Below are 21,622 nucleotides of genomic sequence, written 5' to 3'. Positions count from 1 at the left end.
CTACCAGTAAAAGAAAAACTGTTGTTAAGACGACTGCAAGGCAAACTGCAACCCTGTACAGTGTCTTTATTTTCAGTTCTCCAAACCTGATATATCCTCACACACATAAACTTAGGAATATCCCACTAGAGCTACCTCAAGATATTCTTATACCTCCCCAAAGCCTGTAAAGACAACTTTCTATCATGACAAGCACATACTAATGAAAAAGAACTAAAACATCTTACCACTGCAAGTATTTTTCCATCTACCCTATTACCAAAATAACACTGAAAACTTATGGGAGAAAGGACACATTTTCCCAAAAGATTGTTTAAGAGCAATTGTCTCCAACAAACATGCCACTTTTACAGGTTATTCCCCTGACCACACAACAGCAACAAGAGGTACACTGGCTTTGAGTGTCAGAAATATTCTACCAACCTGTTCTGACACAGTTTGTTCCTCTTGGTAGCTGCAGGCTGAGGCCAGACGACGTGTGCAATGCCCACACTAATTGGCTGAGGGGCAGACAAGGTTATCTGATGTGTTAAAAGAGGCTGTGGTATCACTGAGTTGTAATGAGTGCCCTGGGTAATCATCTTCCTGAGGAAAACGAAAGGCAGTTTTATATTGCAAGTCATTTGCATCAGCATCCATAGTTCTTGGTAAATCAAAGCCATCAAGGTACTGCACAAAAATACAGGGACTTACCCCCAGTCTCCAAGCCTCTGTGGGCCAGCCACAGGATCAGAGGCCAGAGATGTTGCAGGAGCTGCCACTGGTGCCACCTGCTGCCATGCAGGAACCAGGATTTGCTGAGTCTGATTCGACCACGTCTGTTGTGAAGCAGGGAAGGTTTTATGATGCAGGGAACGACTGAATTTACATTTACTGCTTGTAGTTCAGCACAGAAGAGGGACCACAACAGAACTCTACATTTAAAAACATTTACTAACTAATAATAAAATAAGTAAGGTTTTTCCTTTAGAGTGAGCCAACCTGAGAAAGGATTCCTGCTCGAATCTGTAGTGGCTGAATTGCATGGGCTTGGGTCACCAATGGAACTGCATTATCCACCCTCAGGGAGAAACTGGTGGGTTTGCTGTGGTTTGTAGGAATTCCTATTAGGGAGAAAAGCAAACACCAGTCTTGCATTTATTTTCTGAGCAAAATGCAAACACAGAGGAAAATTTTAAAACATTTCACGATTTTTTTTTTATGTGTTTATGATCTAATTCCATCATTTAGACTCTCAAGCCAAACAAATCAACACCTAAAAGATTTTTGTGCCATAACTTATTTGCACAAATATTTGATACTGTAATTTCCAGAAAGAACTGCCAATAGCTACCATTTGGAAAGAGCCTACTAGAAAGAGGAATGACTTTGGCAGAAAGTTCTGCAAAGCTAAGCATTTACTCTTTATCACAAACTACATTAAAATATTTCAAAGGAAGCAGAAAAAGGTAAGCAGAACTGAATTTCAAAGCTTCTCACAACTGACTCCTGCACATCTCATGCTCTGTATTTCCAGCAGGCTGAAACCCATTCCTCTTAGCTTTTATAGCTGACAATGCCACATGTATAATGCCCCTCTTTGCTACCATCTCTTTTGTGGGAAACAATGTAAAATTTTCTGTGTATCTCATCAAATATTTGCAGTAGAATCCATAATCCTATTCCTCCTTTCATCAAAATAATGCAAACCATAGCACTGTTAGAATATTACCAAAAGAGAATATACAAAAAAGATGCATCTCATGCCCTGTATAGATTTCATTCTTGTCACAAGAAACTAAGAGACATATAGCAATGCTGAAATGTTTACTACTTATAACATTTTTTTACATAATAAAGTCAAAATAAAACGAAAGAGAAATTTTTCTCAATAGATACTGCAACAGAACAACTATGGTAGAAGGCAATACTGGCTAAGAAAAGATGTACCTGATCTCATCTTCTAACTGTACTTCATGCCTTGTGCTTCAGTCAGAGGTTAGGCAATGAGTGTTCAGAGGTAACTACTAAAGAACTACTAAACTAAAGTTTAAAAGTGTTTTGGTTGGGTTTTTTTTTATTCTTTACAGTAAAAGATGAAAGAAAAATCTTCATCTGATGTAATTCTCATGTCATAACACAGTACTAAGTTATAACCATGCACTTCAAAGCTTTTAATTTTGAAATGCAGTTGACTGATTTTTTTTCCCCACAGCCATCTAGAAGAGCAACATCTTAGCTCTGACAGAAGTAGCAAGTTTTAGCACTTCAGATATTCCACAGAGCAGCCAAGCTGGGAAACATTGAAGCAGTGCCAGACACCATTAATATCCCCTTTTCATCCGTGCCAACAACTCAACTCAGCACCTATGTGATGAAAACAATATATTCCCTTCATTTCAGCTGTAGCAGAATTTAAATTTGGAAATTTATCATCATATTGAGAGTATGGAATTTAGAATATGGAAATTTATCATCATATTAAGAATACAGTATACAGATCACAGATAAATTATTTGCCTGTACTGTCTCCTTTTCTATAAATCACTCCAGGGTTTTTTAATTGTGAACTATGTGATTGTGTAAAGAGTATATACAATTTAAATAATTAACAGCTCAGAAGGAAATCTGTATGAAGCAGCTATACATTTACCTCATATAGCCTCTGACACTCTGCCCAGTGAATACTCAGACTTTTCATGACTTTCTGGAACCCAAGGTAGATGCAGCTGTCACAAATAACATTACTGATAAAATCTGCTGTATCTGTTCCTATCTACAGAGATTAAGACTTCCTGGGATCTAAGTTTAGTTTTGGTTTGTTTTTTTCAGAGTGAGTCCAATACAATTTCTGAAACTTATTTAAAATGCAGAGGGAGAACTAAGGAGGAGTTTGAACGTTATTCTTAAAAAAACTACTTCCTATAAACTCCATAATTTCAAGACCTGATCTCAACATGAGGCTGAACATCACCAAGACAAACAAACTGCATCTTTGGAGATGAAGACTATAATCAACCTAAATTAATAAGCAAACAATATAAACCACTTTTCCCTTTCCATAAATGACCACTACTAAGATAAGACACTGATATTTCCTTCATCTTTCTTGTTTCCCCCCAAATTTTATTTCAGAATATGTTCATCTCTTCAGTTTTCACACTTTGTTCCTCTATTTTAGCCAAGATATGAATTTATATGTGTGTCTGTGGTATATGAAGACGGGCTCTGAATTGCTCAAATCATTTTCTGCAGGTGCTGATTTGCTGTTTCTTTCAGAAAGGTGCAGTGTATCTGCACCAGACTCACATGCTAATTTTTTAATGACATAATTAAGTTCTTTTAAATATAAACATTAATTGGATATAATGGAAAACTCAAATATTGCTAACAGACAGACAGTAACACTCTTATTTTAGGAATTGTGACAATTACAGATAAACATACCTTGAATAGCTGGAGGACATATAATCAATGCCTGTTGGAAAACATCACTGCAACCAAACTGAGCAGTTCCTGCCTGCAGTGGTATCCCTTGGTGCAAAACTGAATGGGCAGATGCAGTTAATGCCTATGGGAACAGATTCAGTACAGGCAACGTTATTATAACATTAAATCTAAATATCTCACACACTTGTCCCACCACTTTATACAATAAACAACTAAAATAACTTATAAAAAAATTTAAATTTCAAATACATTTTACAGGACGCCATTCTATTTGGCCACTGGAGGGCATCATAACACAGCAGTGGCAATCCCAGTTTGTACCTTAAATTTGAAACGTGCTGAATTCTAAATGGTTTGTTTAAGAAACCATAAAAAAAAAAAAAAGACAGAAGATTTTGTCATTTAACAGATGTAATTTTTAAAATTATTAAATTAATTAGAAAAACTGCATTAACTGAACTTATAATTTAAAAAAGAAGAAAAATTAAAAACAAAAACCCAAACCCACAAAACATTGTTTTTACCTGACTTCTTACTGGACCAATTTTGGTAAAGCTCGCAGTCAGGTTGGCTGCAGTGCCTGAGGCAACTGATCTCATAAGTGATGTTTTATTGCGATTGCTTAAGTCATATAGATTTGATCTGCATTTGCAAATATCCATGATATGAAAACAGGACTTCACTCTATCAAAACCAGAAAATAAGTTGCTTTAATCACAATTTCATGTCGTTAAATGTATAAAACAATTCCCCAGAATAAGGAAAAAAAAAATTAGTTCAAAGCCCACATTTTCCAGTTTCACAGAATGGCATCATACACAGAAGCAGAAAAAAAGAAACACTGCTGTTACTATGGTCACGTCAAGCCTTTGTAATGCCTATTTTAAAATCAAGAAAAATACTGCTATTTCCTACTCCTTCCATCTAACACCATTTTCTAACAACTGTGTACAAATGGGAAGGACAGTAATCTAAATAGATGGAAAGCTCGCTCTTTCAGTGGAATGCTTGCACTTTAGGAAATCCACAGGGAAATACACAACTCCAGAACTGCAAGAAAACTTTCAATATATTCCACATTAATCAATACATAGAAGAAAGTACCAAGATGTTAACCTCAAGAGGAAATGCCTATCCTAGCTTTCAATGACTGATGGGAACTAGGGCTCTTCACAACTCCAAAAATCAACCCCAAGTTTCTGCAGTGTTGGAATTTTAACAACCACGTATAAAACCAAGTTCTAACTGTTACTTTTCAGAAGAAAAAAAAAACATAGTTATTCAACCAGTTTCCTTGACCCAGTAGGTGTATCTAATACTGCAAGCACTTGAAAGAATTCTCTAAAACATTACAAAAATCATGAAAGGTTTTTTTCTCTCTAATAGCAGAAGAAACAGCAGTACCACACAAATGAATTGCAACAACAGAGATTCCTGTGTTACATACTGGTTGCTATGAGGGAAATCAAGGAGGTGCTTCATGGTAACAAAAGAATGGTTCAGGGTCTCAGCTGGAGTGATTCTTAAATCAGCATCGATAAGCAACATTTTCTTCAACAGACTGACGAACTCCCTCCTATCTGCCTTCTCTGCCAACAGGTCACTTCCTTCCAAATCCATCACCATGTTCACCTGGCATTGAACACAACAGTCAGACACAAGATATGCATATTATTTTACCTCTTTCTGTTACTGCTTTCTGCTATAAAATACTAATATTTAGCCTTTTGTTAGCTTATCCCAAAACAACTGGCTTGGAATTGGTGACTTTTTTCTTCACTCTCCCCAGATAAAAACTCCTGAAGGCTTTATTCCAATCTGGGATTTGGAATTTAAGGAATAAGATTTGGAATAAAGATCTGTATATGGTCTAACTCAAACTACAGAGGTAATCTTCAAAAAACAATATCATGTATTAATGCCAACATTGCAACCAAATTTGATTCTTTTTTCAGGATATGAAAGACAATGAAAACATTGACTTGAGAGTTATAAAGCCAAGGAAAAGTGAAAAAACAGCTGTTTTTTATTAAAAAAATTTAAAAAATTATACTGAGAAATATATTGTTAAGATAAAAGAATGATGCTGGAAATTATACAATTAAGACAGCAGGTTCCATGTGCATTCTTTGTTTTACCCATAATGGCAGATAAGGTAGAAGAGAAACTATACATCATACATAAAATTAAATGGTCCACAAGGAAAAGTACCATTGTTTAACAAAAGCAATGACAAAGGAAGATCTTTATTAAAAGCCCCAAGGGCTGACATAGCCATTTTCCTCAGAGCAGCAGAGAAGAACAGATATGACTGAGATATAATAAATAATATTCTAAAGGGCATTTCTTTCAAAACTAATAAAATGTTTTAAAATCAGCATTCGTTCCCACACATTTCTTTTGCAAAGGAAGACGGCTTTGATACTCACATGCACTATATCATCCAAACTGTTGAAAATATACTTTCTGGCCTCTTTAGACTTCATACCTGTTTCTGCCTCATGTTCTTCCAATGTCTCAAAGAAAAAAAAAAAAAGAGTTGAGTTTAGAAGCTGTCAATAAAAGTCACAACTACAAAGGAATTTCATCTGTTTACTGACCTTAAAAACACTATTTTAATTGAATAAATATAAATACAGTGCTTTTCTGCCTACTTTCATTCTCTAAATCAAAAGACAAAGACCACTACATTTTACATCTGACAGATCACAGTACTGGATTACAATAGACAGTCTGTAAATCATGCAGGAAATGCTGAAAGCCTAGCAAAGAGCTGTTTAATGAAAGTGTCTCATGTGCTTATATTTTTATATATCACAGGTTTTCTATTACTTGTATTTCACCAATTTTCTCAAACTCAGACCTTTAACTTCAAACAGCATATCACTTAAAAAAAAAATAAAATAAAAACCAGGCAATCTCTGTTCAACTTGTTTTCTCTTTTCCTTTTTTATTTTTATACTTTTATTCCTCCACATACACAACAGCTGGTATAAACATTTTAAGTACTGAAGTATGAAACAAACAAATTCTAGAGAATGAATTAAATCACTCATCAGTGATTTATGAGCTGGTATACCACTTTCTGTTACAATTTGCCTCCTTCAACACAGACAGCACCTGTGGGATGGTGCTGCAAGAGGCAAGGTGGGAATTCAGGGATAAAAAAAAAATTCAGCACACAGATTATAGAAAAGTTTCCAAAATTAACTTTGACAATAAGTGTAAGTAATGACCAATGGTTCATACCAAAACTCCTAATCAACAAGGCAAGGTAACAGCTTCTGAAAAATGGAGAGGGTTGTTTGCATAAAGAACTCGTTTAGGTTCTCAGATACGGAGAACCTAAATGTAAGGAGTCACCTAAAGATCAACTGCTGGAGAAAAGAGGATACGGGATTAAGCAGGAGGGTGTAATTGGAGAATTCTTGCATAACCCGACCCTGCAGTGCAGCCCCGGCCCCGGCCCAACGCGCTGGGGATTTACCAAGTTACAGTGGGGAGTTACACAACTCGTGCCTTGAGCTGCTCAGCCCTTTGCTGCTGCATAAATTTCGTGTCAACTGTAACTGCTTCCTGACTCCCTGAGCCCTCTGTAACCTTGGATCATGAAGCAATACAATTTAAAAAAAATTATTTGCATAGGAAGTGAAAGCTCTGCCTATGGCCACCGTGCAACAATGTTGGTTAGAGAGAAGCAAGGTGTGCAGAACATAGAAGTACTTTTTAATTTCATCTGCAGTCGCTGTATTGCAGCTTTCAGCCAACAAAGACTGTTCTAGCAGGGGATCTGAAGTCATGCTATTTCTTAATCTCCTTTTTCTCCTAGGAACTTCTGATCCTGAAGCCAGTTTTGGACAAATTTTCACAGAGCAGTGTGGGCCTCAGAAACAAATTCCTTAAGTGAAGTGAAAAGCAGTAACCGAGCAAGAAGGAAAACAAAACCAAACAAACCCACTCATTTGGTACCTCCGGAGACAAAGGCTTAATATGAATTCCCCACATGGCAGCCATGTATTGGCCACTGCACAGCCTGGCAGCTGCACCAGACCTGCCTCTGGGTCAGCCAGCAGGAGAAAACATGGGCATGAGCTTGGAGCACTGCTTTTGGGGAATGGAAAAAATGGATGGGATACAGAGTGGGAGCTGCAAAAAACACAGGAGATGCAGAAGGGAGACAGTGGCATTGCAGTGAATCTTGGCCTCTCTGGTTTCTCTGCTCACAAAATAATAGAGTGTTTTCTACTACATTCTACTGTTTACCTTTAATCTCCAACTAGAATATGGTGCATCCGTTTCTCTACAGAAAAATCTTGCGGTTTTCGTTCCCATGCTTAACAACTGCTCTCCTGGCAAACCTTGAGTCTGTGAAATGTAACGAATCTGAGGAAAAAACAATAAACCAGGAGAAACAATTTATCTCTTCTTTTCAAAATCTGATCCACACAGTTAAAAACTTTTTATTTCATTTTAAAAAAATGGCAAAATGAACCACGCTCAGAGCACCCAAGTTCAACAGCTACATCTTACATAGGGGAGAGACCCAACACTGAGCACTTGGTACTGCTCTCTCTGTGTGTCAGAGAAAGCCATACATAAACAAACCTCTGAAGTGATCTATATAAGCAAGCTTTTTAGGTTGGGTCACAGAAACGAGAAGCTGGGGAGAGTGGCTGTCACTGCCTCCTCAAATTCATTCAAATCCTAAATGTATTATTTTAAATCTAAACAGAAAAATCAATGGGAGTGATTTGTTTGCTTACTGAACCTCAGTGATTTTTTTTTTTTGCATGCTCTCATTACATAACTGGATAAAAATCCTTCCCATTTGCTGTTTCCAGTGTATGAGCCTTTTACACACCTGACACACCTACAATGAAACATTCCATGTGGAAAGCGGGTGCAACCTCTAGGCATCCAGCAGAAGATACTGTCCTCATCCAAGAAACTTTGCTACTGAATATGATGGGAATGGACTAGCCTCATGAGCCTTTTCCACTGAAATGATCAACATGCATTTATTTTAGAAAACTACTTACTGTGCATTTTGCATTACCTTTCTCACAGGTGATGATTGATTTTTACCTAAAACAGTTAAATTTCTAGGCTTCAACAGAAAACTGTTGAAACGTGATGTGTTTTAACTACTATGCATGCAATGTTAACTCACTGTGCAAGGGGGGAGTTATCCCACAAGTAATACTTCTTTAAAAATTAAAAACCACCTTGGAGTTAGAAAAATAATTGGGCAATAATTGAAAACTGAGCTTGTTGCAGGTTGGGATGGAGGGAGTCTGGATTCCAGCAGCCAGGGCTGAAGGTCCAAGAGGAGCAAGGCCCTTCAGGACTGAACCCCTGAAGGGCAGTGTCCCACAGAAGGGCTTCTGGGGTGATCCAGCCCCTGGAAAAGGTGGAACAGCCAAAGAATAAGAGAAAATGGAAGAAAGGGAAAAATCAAAAGGAGAGAGGGGTCAAATACACCAAAACAGAAACTGAGAGATGAGAAGATGAAGTCAATGAAAGACAGAGGACTTGAGAGCTAGGAGCACCTGAGAGGAATAAAACCGATGGGCAGTAGAGAGGAAAGGCACAAATGAGGCTTCTGCTGAAAAATAACTGACAGACCCAAGTGGGGAGGAACTAAATGCAATCCTGCCAACTTTGGGTATTTGGAATCCTCCATAATTCCCTACCTCAGGGAGTAAAGAGAATCCCACTCTGACCAGAAATGTTTCTAGATCACCTATAATGTGCTTAGAAAACAAATAAAGACTGAAAAGTTAAGGGGCAGAAAGACAGTGCATTAATTCAAAAATTTAGCAGTTGAGCACCTGTGCCTGTTTTTAATGAGTATTAAAACTCAGAAGGCACAGCTATTTTCCCCAGGGAAGTACAGCTGTTACTGGTGCTAATCACAAATGAATACAAGAACTAAGAGCTCCCTTTCCAGGGCTAGTGTGACACAGGTTGCCAGGGTTGCCACATAGCAGGAGGACGGGGGGGGGGGGTAAATGCAACACAAAGCCCCTGCCTGTTCATTTACTCAGTGACACACATCATGTAGCAGGAGGAAAGGAATTTCCTTGGAAGCCATCTCCTAGTGCTGCTGTACTCACATATACCGAGAAAAAGCCTGAATCAAATTTCTCCAAAGCAAGTTTTGCAGACGTGCTGGAGCACGATGAGAAGCCTGGCTAAAGTAAAGTAATTCCTGCTGGTGCAGGAGGTTACAGCCCCTCTTCCTCCACAACTTCTCCAACACAAGGGTCAGACTAGTTGCTAGGTGAGTTATTAACTGATGCTTCCAGCAAACTTGAATGATATGCCACTCTTTAACTAAATGTCTTTTAATCTTTTAATTCACTTGTATATTAAACAGAAAGTCTTACGGGCATTAAGATTCCCCACTAATCCATGTAGTCCTTTGCATGAAGCACAGCACCTTGGAAGGTGCCTGGAATTGGTGACAGTGCTGTTAACTTGCACTGTCCAACAGGATCTAGAGGTTGAGCCATGTTAGCCCTGGGCCTACAATGACAGGAAACAAGTGACAGGAGTTCACTGTCATAAGGACCTGTCCCTCTAAAACTGACCCAAGAAGCACTATAAGGCAGGCACTCCGTGCTCTGTACTAAATTGCCTTCACCTGCCTGGGTTTCGTACACGACAACATGGCTGTGGTGCAGTGGGGTAAGAAAGGGCTTTTCTTTTCAAATGAGACCCCATATTATTCTGAAAAAACATCCTGAGAGTCATGAGACTGAGCTTTACGCTGTTACTGCTCCCTGCACCAAAGTCAGAGGCTCAAAGCTACGTCAGCCTGTTGGCACATGTTAATTAATAACCTGGGCTGCTGCCATCATGACAAATCACAAGGTAATTTGAGGAAAGAATTGTGACAAAGGCAGCATTTTCCACATTCAAACCCCCAACTTCACCACAAGCGACTGAAGATGTGGTGCAAAGCAGCATTACACATCCAGAAGCAGCATCTGTCTATGTGTGTGATCATGATCAGAAGACCATGAACTGGGCTTACCCACAGCAGCATCCCTTTTAATAGCTATTTACAGCAGTATGGGGTTCAAAAGTGGAAATAACCCTGGAAATTACATATTTTGCATCTTTCTTTTCTTTTTTTTTCTAATTAAAGTTCGGATCTCCTACAGTTTCTTTCAAAATAAGAGGTAAATAAATTTGCCAAATTCTTGGAAATTTTTGAGATGGTATTTCAGGTTCTTTCCAAAAAAAAAAAAAAGCTTTCACTTTATCCTTAAAAATTTATGGCTGTTAGATGTTTCCTCTTCCATTTTCCATTTTAACAGCAACACTCTGCAAAAAAACTCTAAATGCTTCAAAGTAACAACCCAAGTTCCCCTCACAGCTCACTTTCTACACATGAAATGCTGCACTTTGTGTAAATTAAGTAAACTGAACTACAAAACATTACCAAAATCAACTCAAAATTAATATATACCCTGACAGTGGTTTTAACAAACAAATTTCTAGAAAAGTAGGTCTGATCTGTAAGCACAGGGAGCGAAAAGCCCACTACATGATCAGGACTTGAACGACCTAAACAATATGCTGGAGGGGACTGCCCCTAAACTCAATGTTGAATCAAAGCTGTAGAACTTAGCAAGAAGCCAGTGCTGTTACTTCTGGGGTTTTCAGGAGATTTCTTCACTTTCCAAGTTCAAAACCAGGTGGGGATAGTCAGGATGATGATTACATTCCTTCCAAATTTCACATTAGGCTAGAAAATTATAGACTTCTCTAAGTGTTCAAAACAGAAAATGTTCTACATCTTTCATAAGAAACAACGTGGGGTGTTTTTAAGTCAGCTCACTAATGCTGGTGGTGTCAGCAGCTGAAAACTCCAGCAAAGCAAAGGCACAGCTTCAACAGCTCCAAGCTCTACCACTGCATATCCTGCATTATTATTGCGACAGTTGATTCTCGTTCCTCATGAAGTGCAGGCTCTCAAATCTTTGAGCTCTGCTGGATTTCCAGAAAGCATCAGAAAGTATTCAGAAGGCAATTAATCCTGACATCTGAATAGACATTCCAGAGTCAGCCCCATTCATTATGGTCATGGCAAGTGAAAGAGAGATGATAATGCGATGATGGTGGCCGCAAACTTTGGTTCCCATCAGAAAAAGCAACTTCAATACCAACATCTATTTTGCAAGATAGAAGGAGGAGGACAAATTGAAATTTAATTCAAGAAAGCAGCACAATAGACAGTCTGAGTTAGAAACATGATTTATGTTTCTAGGACAGTCAATAAGACTAAATTAAAAGCGTTGAACAGACTTGAAGAAATGTTACATAATAGGGGATATCATTAACATTCACAATTCTGGATTTTATAATCTGAAATTCTTAAGTTGCAGAAAGTATGTATACGCTCGTGAAATTTATTCTACTACCTGGTCATATTCCAGTGCTCCTGGGTACAGTGGCCATCCAAGAAACAGCTCTGCAATCACACACCCTAACGACCACATGTCTATGGCTTCACAAAACGGCAATCCCAGTATGATCTCTGGTGCTCTGCAAATTAAACATGGTTACTGAATTTTTTTCCTTGGGGAAAAAAGGTAATTCAACAATCCAACATGACAACAACAACAACAAAAAAAAAAACCAAGCAACAAAATCTGTTATTTGATAACACAGGCTAATTATTTCAATAAAATCATAGCATCAGAAATTGCATTTTTCTTTAAATAATCTGTGGTAACATCTTGCAGCTCCAAGGTGTTTTTTTTCCTACAAGTATCAGTTTGCTATGTACATGAAAATAACTTATATGCCTGAAAAACAGAATGTCCCTGATTCAACACTTTTCTCTTTCCTCCAGTATATCTCAGATGATTCATCCACTCAATGTTATATGCCTTTAACTGCATTTTAAACAAATACAGTCTTTTATATCAAACAAAAAACCAAACTAAAAGTTTCATCAGAAAATCCACCTCTCACTTCCCAACTGGACAGTACACTTAAAGCTATTTAAAACATCAATTTAATTACTTAACTGCAAATGTACTCAAATCAGTTCAATGTGATCAATTTTAAATTGCTCAAATGAAAACACTGCACTTGCTTAACAGAGCAGGTGTTATTTTTCACCTAAAACAAATGTGAATTATTTAACCAACAGCATCTGAATTTATTTCTGCACTCAAGAACCAGAAAAATTGGTATTGACACAGCTGCTAAAGGGGCTTTTAGCATTTCTGTTCACGTGAAACCAACTCAAGTCTTTCACAAATATCCATTTTCATTCCATTTGTTCGTTTAAAACCTTCCCTCCCAGCTCATTCAAGCTATTAACAAGAGGAAAAAGAATTAATTTATATCTGCATTCTAACACAGAAAGACGCCTGGAGATGTAAAGTATTATTTAAATGATCACACTATATAGGGATCTACTTTTAGAGCACACAGTCTGTTGTTAGCTCAGCATGTCACAGAACAGTAGGAAGGTGGTTAAAACCAACAGGGCAATTCCCATTGCAGCTGGGCAGAACAGGAGCATCCAACTGAACAGGTAACGTGTGATAAGGAAAAGCTTACAAATCTTATGCTTCAGCACATCCTGGTGTAGTCTACTGACATTCCACATACAAATCAGGCTCTCTGACCATAGTGAATTCCTACGTGTCTTATTCCCCTCTAACATTAACCTTTATCAAAATATTCTCTAAATCACTGACGTACTGGACTGGGAGCAAAACCCTATTTTTATGCTACACTGGGACAGAGAAGCTATTTTTTGGCTATACAGCAGACCAGGAGCTGAAGCAACTCCATCCCCTTTCACAAGGGGTAGTTGGTAGAAGCTGTACACAGACATGCTCCAAGCTCCAAGGATGCACATTCACCACCAGGGGAAGGACTCCCGATGCTCTGCCCCATCTCTGACCAGCGAAGCCACTCAGGCTTCTGCTACAGGGAAAATCCAAGACTTTCCACAGATAAGGAAGCCTACAGGACAGAATATTCTATTAAATATTTACGTACTTTCCATTCATGCCAACACATCAGTTCTTCCCATCCTTGCCACAAACCATTTCAGATGTGATTATATGAAGGACAAATCTTGCTACGCTGGCAGTGAAACTGGAGAGGCTCAGTTTTCCACTGCCTCCAAAGATGTGATTACAATAAACTTCTGGGGATCAAACATATGTATTTCTGTAACGTGGGATCATGACACTGCAGTAAGTATTAGCTAGTTTTGTCATCTGAGAAATAAATTCAATATCTGTAGATGCCACAAGACTAGAAATAGCAGCGAGAAACGTCTGCCTTGACCTGCTGGCCGGGTGCCAGTCTGCGTATGGTTGTTACAGATCTCCGCAAAAATACACTTCCTTTTGTTGTATTATGTTACAGCCCTGAATAGTTAATGAATATACACACACACAGCCTATGGATATAGGGGCTTTAACAAATGCTTCTGCTAAAATAAGCTCTTTAAAACCTCTTACGTTTACTCAATGGTTAATATGTGCGCCGTATAAAAATAGCCGCAGTCGGTCGGTCTGTCGCTCGCCTCTTTTGAGGGACAGCATTGCAAATAATAGAAGGATAAGGGTGGATACAATGCCAAAAAAAAAAAAAAAAAAGAGACAGAATGCTTAGTGTATTTCAAAATACAGTTCTCTTTTAGTTTTTCATGGGTACCAAGAAAAGCACTAATAAGTCTAAGGAAAAGGGACGTATTGCAGGAGAGGCAAGCAAGACCTGTGCTCCTCAATTCCCAACACCTGACCTACCATGCAGAAAGGAAGAGGAAATCAATGTGCTACCTGCACCATAACTACAGTACAGTGAACAAAAAACATTTTCAGCCTAGCTTGGGGTGAGGAAGATGAAGAGTTGCTGCTCTTTCGGGTTCACTGTGTCCTACCATGTTTCACGTTAGTCCTTAAAAGGGGGCAACTCTCTCACAGCAAACGTTACAGGAGAACTGTAACTGAGTTTGATTATGTTTAGACTGGTCTTAACCAGCTCAAACATTTTTGATAAAGGAAAGTTTGTTGCTGTCAGGCTCAGAAGCACCTTTTTCTGCTTTCTCTTCTTTCGAACTTCCTGTTAAAATCTACCTGGAGAATTGGGGAGAAAAGTGTTAAAGTGGAGGGAGTCATTCTTCGATTTTTATTTTTAAGATGACCTTTCACAGCTCTTTTCTCATATAAGAAATATTTTTACACACAGCTTAAAAGGAAGGCATTCCCTTTCCGAACTACAACCAAAGACATCAGAGTGGTAGGAACTCCAGATGTCTCAACATTCACTTTAACATCAGATTACTCAAAAAAACCCAGTGTAACTCAGTACTTCTCTCTCTCAAAACAGCAACACACATACACACACACAGACACTAATGTTTGTTTTTTACTACAGATTACAAGATGTTCGGTGCACCAGAAGCTACCACAGTCCCCAACTTCGTAAATAGCATCTGTTATCCCATATCAAGACATCAACAATTAAAATACTCAAATTAAAAGCAAGATTTTACAGAGAAAGCATCTATTTCCTTCCTATCAATGTTCACTAAACATTAATTAAAAATATTATCATAAAACTTAACTTATAATTTAGAACACAATATTACTACACTTGAAAGATTCATATTACTAAGCAAAAATTCCTAGATTAACACATCTAAAATGCTCCTTTCTCACTTCACACAGCACAGCTCAGACTTTTCAACTGTAAATATCTAAAAAGATTAAAGATGCAAATGAATATTTGCTTCAGCTGCTTGTTTGGATAGTCATATTTCTATTTATTACATCACAGACCACTAATACATATACTACTCTACAAGTTTTTGTAAGCTTATGAGGAAAGAAACCGTACAATTTGTTCCATGAAGTTGCTCAAAGATCAGAACACTTCATAAAACAGTTTAGCTTCGGTGTGTTAGCCAGCTTGGAGTAAAGCAACAAAATAAACAAATTTAAAGAAAAATGAAATAGTTCCTTGAGGAAGGATTTAAAAAAAAAACCAAAACAAAAACAAAAACCAAACCACACAAACCCCAAGCAAGAACTATTAAAAAAAAAGAAATCAAAATTTTAGCATAGTAACAGAAAATTTCTTCCATCCTTTACACTGGATGAACAAAGAATGAAGATCAAAAATTACCCATATTGAAAAGGTACATCAGGACAAAAACTGTAAGAAGTCCAGCCATTTCAAATGATAATTACCTAGAAATTGTTGGTTAGAAATCTAATTTAGAACAGAATTTCCACGAAAAAGCTAAAACCCAACAGTTAATGCACGTAGTAACAACTGAAGAACAGCATAAAACAATAAAAGCAGCAGCTTCCCAGAACCACTCATTTTATGAAAAATTCAGCTGAATGCAGGAATGATTTCTCAAATATGTTCCCACTGAAGGCCCTACCACATAATCAAACCACATATACCCCCTCACAGATCAAGGAAATGAGAGTAAAGACTGAGCCATTTTTATTCCATTTCTCTTCTGGCAGCACAAGAGGGTCAATGGATCTACTGTCGATCACTTGCCACTGGTTTATTTACTGACCACCAGGCTGCTGCTCTCCAAAAGAGCGAAGAGTATAGAAGTAGTCATCCTCCCCTCATGTCTCCCACTCCTTTCAATGCATCTGTGTGAATCCCTTCCAAGAACAAAACCTCTACTCCCCACCCAAACCAACTTCCGTACTAGAAGCTGAAGGCAACGGTGCCATACGAGGAACATGGAGCTACTTCCATTCCCCAGGTGCTACTGCCTACTCTGCAGATGCTGGACATCTGGAATGCTGGCATATCCTTGGCAGTGGCAGCTCTTTCCTAGAGCTTTTGCAGAAAAATTCTTTCCAAACAGGCATATAATCCTTATCAAGCTATTTTAACTCTGCTATTTCGAACACACTGAGTAACAATTTTAATATTGGTTCTCCATAAATTTTGGGTTCTATATATTCATATAGTTGAAGGTAAATGGATACAGTGCTTCTAACATGAGCATTTTACACAACATTTATACTCTTCTCATATAAGCCAAACTTTGCTACCCCTGTTTACCGCTGTTCATGGTCACAATGCCTAATAATTATCTGCTCTGGATACAACATACTGTCACCATTATAATAAATATTAATGCAAGGCAGTCATCAAAAGGGTAAGGGGTTTTTTTTAGTAATGACCTGGTCAAAGTCATGCTATGGAGAACTACCATCACCAGCATAATGCAAGCATGTACTCTCTGAAAGGAATAACCAGAGGGTTGCGGGATGTATAATTCTTTTCTAAACAAAGGAGGTCTAAGAGGAGGGTCAGATGTAATGAATAAGTTAATGAGAGATGGTAATGAGCATTCTGATGAGTATTCTCATGTACAATTCATTCTCTTCAACTACCAATCTTCATCATGAACATGGAGGAATGCAAACCTTTCTACAATATGTGCAAGAACACAGGAAAGACTCTGGGGTAGAGGGATCCAAATCAAGGTGGCAATACTCAAAAAAAAAAAAAAAAAAGAATCACAGGCAAGTACAATTCAATAACCTGAAGGATGAAATGGGAAGGAACCATGTAATGACAAAACTTGTGAATGATGAATGATATAAAGAACAGTTGTCTCTATAGTGCATTCATGATGGTCTTCAGAAGGAATTTCAAATATGCAATTGGATCAACACAACAACAGGAAGTAGAGCATACATGGTGTACAGTAAACCACAGTGAAAATAATGTACAATAATATTAATTAATTACCCATAAGAATTACTGTTATAAATTAACCAACTTTTCAGTGAAAAATCTAGACAACTTTACAGATTACTCGAGAAAAATATTTTACAATTGGGAGCAAAAATAGGATATCAGTACTTATTTTTAAAGGACAAAGACATACCAAAAAATATTATGCCTTATATAAAACTAGTGATATTCCCTCACCTTGAATAGTGTGTGTTCACTTTTGAATTCTGTGTTCAGTTTTGGTCACCCCCATCTGAAAAAGGATACATCAAATAGAAAAGACGCAGAAAAGAACAATATAAATTAAAGACTTCAAGAGACTTGGGTACAAGAAGAAAGCCTGGTTAGAACTATAAAGCTTCTGGAAAGAATGAATGATCAGTAATATTACTCAAGTTATATAATAAATAAGGGAAGAGAAGCAGCCAGAAGTTTCTAATGCCCTGCTTCACTAGAGAAGAGCAAGGAATCCCCCACTCACTTTGAGATAAAGACTGATGTAATTATAAAAGTGGGAATTTTTTAAATCCAGAATACAATTACCCTTGGAATCATAGGCCACTGCTGGTGTAAAAAATATTAAGAGTATTTAAGAATGGATCAGCAGAAAAATATGCACAAGGGGCTTTAAATTATACAGTAAGGTTTGTATCCATGTAGAATAAAAACAGCCATCAACTGGGTAGAGATGTAAGAAACTTGCACCAGAAGCCACTGACGTGCAAACTTTTGCTATGGTAGATTTTCTCCAGCAACCAAATTCCAGAATACATGGACCACTGATCTGAAAACATATGTGTATCTCATTTTCTATATATTAAAATCACTATTATTGCACAAATATAAGACATGCCCAAGCAAATCCATTGATCCAAACTACATTCTTGTGTACAATATTCTGGTCTCTACAATCTTCTTCATGGTCAGAATAAGTTTTACTTGTAATGTCATTTTGTTAGAGTAAGAGTTATATCAGTAAAATTTATAGAAGTCTTTAAAATTAAAGTTGTGGTACAGATTTAAAAAAAAAAAATCACTCAAGTGAACTTCTTAAAACACTTTTATATTTGCATTGCCTCTTGCTTTTAAGCCCGTTGAGATGTCAGAATGCAGACTGGCAGTGTCATGTGTTAATGTGCATTTGATCCTAGAAATTCAAGTGTGGTACACAATGCCAGACAACGAGCCTTGCTCCCTGTCCTTTTAAAAGGAATGGTGCTGCAAATCTATAACGCAAAACTGAATTACAGGTTTACGTTCACAATCCTGGCTTTTGCACAGTCTTCCAGGGTTCTTTTAACTCTTCTGTGATTAGGTATTAGGAAGAAGGTAACTGGCAAATTCTGATTGGGGAGGGTGTATTTTTTTAAACTCAAAGAAACTGAAAGGGAAAATTTAAGTGCTCAGGCAGAGCCAGGAAATAACAGTTAGGCTGCATAGGGGCATCTGTGTCTTTGAGGTGGCAGCAAAGAATCAATCCCCCCAATTTAAGGCTATGTCACCATGTATCACAAAACACAGTGAGAACAAGTATGTTCAGGATGATATGAGAAGTTATCCCCTCCTTCACGATTTCATTCCTCCTTTAAAGGAGGAGTTTGGTGCACTACCAGAGCCGTGCATGGGAAGTGATAGTGAAATCAGAAGGAAAGGTTGTAAATATCTCCTGTAAATCTCTAAGGCCATGGGATTGCTGTGGTGGTGCTCGTAGTGCCACACAAAGGAATTTTCATTTCCTGGTAGGAAAAACTTCATTTTAGCATAATAAAACATTTCTATAAAACTATGTAAGCCAAATAGCTAGAAAAGACCTACTTCACATCATAGCCTTCCAGTGAAATATATATATATATATAATGTACAAGACTGACATACAGCTGCCAGTTTAACTTTGAATCCTGATCTGCCCTAGAGATTTAAAAACCTTTATATAGAAAGTGGCCCAAATACGTAACTACTTACAAAAAGAAGCAACCACTGCAAAAAAAAAACCACACAAAAAAACCCCACATTAGAACACAGGGCTCATAACAGAACAGGGAGAAGAAAATACATCAAGAAATTAAATGAGACAAATAAATCAATCTTAGGTAATTTCATCAGAGAATACAAAATTACAAACAAACTATCCTAGTACGCTTTCCTGACACCGAAAAAGAATTTTGTTTTGAAAGAGCAAGCACAAATTTTAGCTAATACATCTCCTCTTACCACTTAACATAAATACTAAAGATAATCATTATTTAGTTGCTCCTTTTTGGTTTTTTCATATGAGAATGTTATTTCACTAGACTCTTTTCCACTTATTCACTCTCTCTCACGAAATGAAAAATTGATTTTACTAAAAACAGATGTTTATGCTTTTGTCTTTTCATGATTTTGATTCTCCTCAAAAAGACTTACCAAGTGATTTATTTATGTACTTGACACGTTAAGCAGTTTTTGAATTATACAAAAATTAAGCAAAATAGATACTGATGTAGCAAGAGAATAACGAAAACTGTGTACAGAGAAACTCTTCAGATGCTTTATTGGTATATAAAGTCTGCTATTTAATACACTTACATTTTGGACAGCAAAGTGTCCACATTTAAAGCATCAAATGAGGTTACTTACCCATAACTGCGTTTTGACAATACACTTTGTGTCCTTGTATGATTTACTCTTAACTGTGAGAACACTCTGCACTCCTCTGTCCTTCAGAGAGTCAAAGGTTGCAAGAGATGGTCACACAGACATTTCCTCTGCCCTCATCTGCAGCAAGAAACATCTAGGAGGACCTAGACACCCTTTCTTCTGCAGTTTGCAGTCAGATTAACTTCCTGAGCTGAATTAACAGCCTACACATCTCATTTAATGAGATGGTCTCTGTCATACAGTGTGCTGTTCCTGACATGCCTCCTATATGCCACAAACACCTTCAGTGTTTCTTCCCCTGTCTTCTTTTCTTTCTTTTAATTGGGGCATGACAAGGGGAAGGATGGGAAGGGAAAAGAAGCAATCCCCAGAAAATAAAAACATCTAAAATCTTGTACAAAGATTTTGTACAAAACAAAAACCCAAGATGAGCTGGTGAAGGGTCCAAATTATTTTTGAGAAAACCTGACTTGAAATGATCTTGCTCGGAATGGTGATCGAAGGCAGGGCAAGCACAAGTAGCTGTGGAAGACCAAGCAGTGGGGCTGGTGACAGCCACAAACTGGGCTCCCCTCGAGGAGAGGATCTAACATCAGCAACGATTCCCAGCTCTGAAGGAGCACAAGAGAAGAGTGAGAACAGCACAGTGTGGGACGTTTCAAGGCCTTGCAAATCAGACATGTTAGAACTTAATTCCTCCCACCCTTTATTTTGTTATTGTTGATTCTTTGGCAATAACAACTTCTAACCCTAGAAGGGTCTGCATGGACTTGAAGTGCCCAAACACATCAGCTGAAGAACAGGTAGGGGGTTTATGCAAAAGGGTAAGAAGCTTGGCAGTATTTTCTTGTAGCATCCTTGTCAAGAATGACAAGACTTTGTAAGTTTTGTGCAAAGGCTTTTTGTGCTTTAGCTTTTGATGACAACAGTCCTACATCTGGACTGAGGCACAAAGTCATGGTGGTACTAAAGGAGCAAGCAGACAGATCCCACTGGAAAAACCTCACCAGACACAAGGCAATGGGAAGAGGTATTATTCTAAAATGACTGATTAGCACGAGGGTCCCTGTTGTTGGCATAGTTCAGGTAAAACACCAGAGAACTCAAGGATATTGCTGTTACGTCAAAAATCAAGTGACTCATAAAATATTACTTTAACTATCTATTAAGGGAAAAAACAAACAAACAAACAAAAAAAACCCAACAAAAACTAAAACCAAAACCCAAACAAAACAAAAGATCAAAGTCTACCCTGAAGACACAAAGCAATATTTCTTCCATTCTGCAGCAAGAGATGTCGCCCTCCAACACGGGGCAACGACACACCCACCTGCTGCAGGTCTGCAGCTCAGCCCAAGGGTTTGAAAAACCCCCAAGGGTTTGATAACCCATGGAACTATTGAAACTCTCTGAAATCATTTTCTAGCATACAGCTGCTGCACAACAGCTCTTCAGTGCACACTGTGCTGGAAACGAACACGCCATACAGATACTCGAGAAGGTAAGAAAATCTGCTCACATCCTCGTTTCTTTAAACTGCTGAGGCATGCCCATCTGGATGATGCTAAGTGATATTCTGAGGAAATTTTGCAGCTCATGCTGATAAATTGTGACTTAAAATTACGTTGTTTGAATTACAGAAAGCTCATCAAAATTCAACACAAGTGTTTCTGAACAGGCAGAGCAATGTCATGTCATGTCTCTGCCTCAGACCTTCAGATCATTCTGTTTTCATACAAACTACTGTGTTTTTCTTATTTACCTTCCCAACAATGTTCTATACAGTATTAGA

General features: G+C 37.8%; 1 protein-coding gene across 3 annotated transcripts in view; it reads right to left on the bottom strand.

The window, feature by feature from the left end:
- HIPK3 (homeodomain interacting protein kinase 3) overlaps positions 1 to 21,622 on the bottom strand; it is a 72,250-nt gene that overhangs the window by 11,643 nt on the left and 38,985 nt on the right. For all 3 annotated transcript variants that reach the window (XM_027699281.1, XM_027699299.1, XM_027699290.1), the window contains exons 3-11: positions 11,862 to 11,985; positions 7,693 to 7,812; positions 5,859 to 5,945; positions 4,877 to 5,061; positions 3,954 to 4,113; positions 3,427 to 3,550; positions 982 to 1,103; positions 694 to 818; positions 424 to 585 (exon numbers count right to left, since the gene is read on the bottom strand). In XM_027699281.1, the coding sequence (XP_027555082.1) occupies positions 424 to 585; positions 694 to 818; positions 982 to 1,103; positions 3,427 to 3,550; positions 3,954 to 4,113; positions 4,877 to 5,061; positions 5,859 to 5,945; positions 7,693 to 7,812; positions 11,862 to 11,985 (1,209 nt within the window). The remainder of the gene's footprint in view (positions 1 to 423; positions 586 to 693; positions 819 to 981; positions 1,104 to 3,426; positions 3,551 to 3,953; positions 4,114 to 4,876; positions 5,062 to 5,858; positions 5,946 to 7,692; positions 7,813 to 11,861; positions 11,986 to 21,622) is intronic.

The sequence above is a fragment of the Neopelma chrysocephalum genome, unplaced genomic scaffold, assembly GCF_003984885.1.
Source record: "Neopelma chrysocephalum unplaced genomic scaffold, ASM398488v2 Primary Assembly neopelma1_24, whole genome shotgun sequence".
NCBI lineage: Eukaryota > Metazoa > Chordata > Aves > Passeriformes > Pipridae > Neopelma > Neopelma chrysocephalum.
This window is presented reverse-complemented; position numbering and strand designations above follow the sequence as displayed.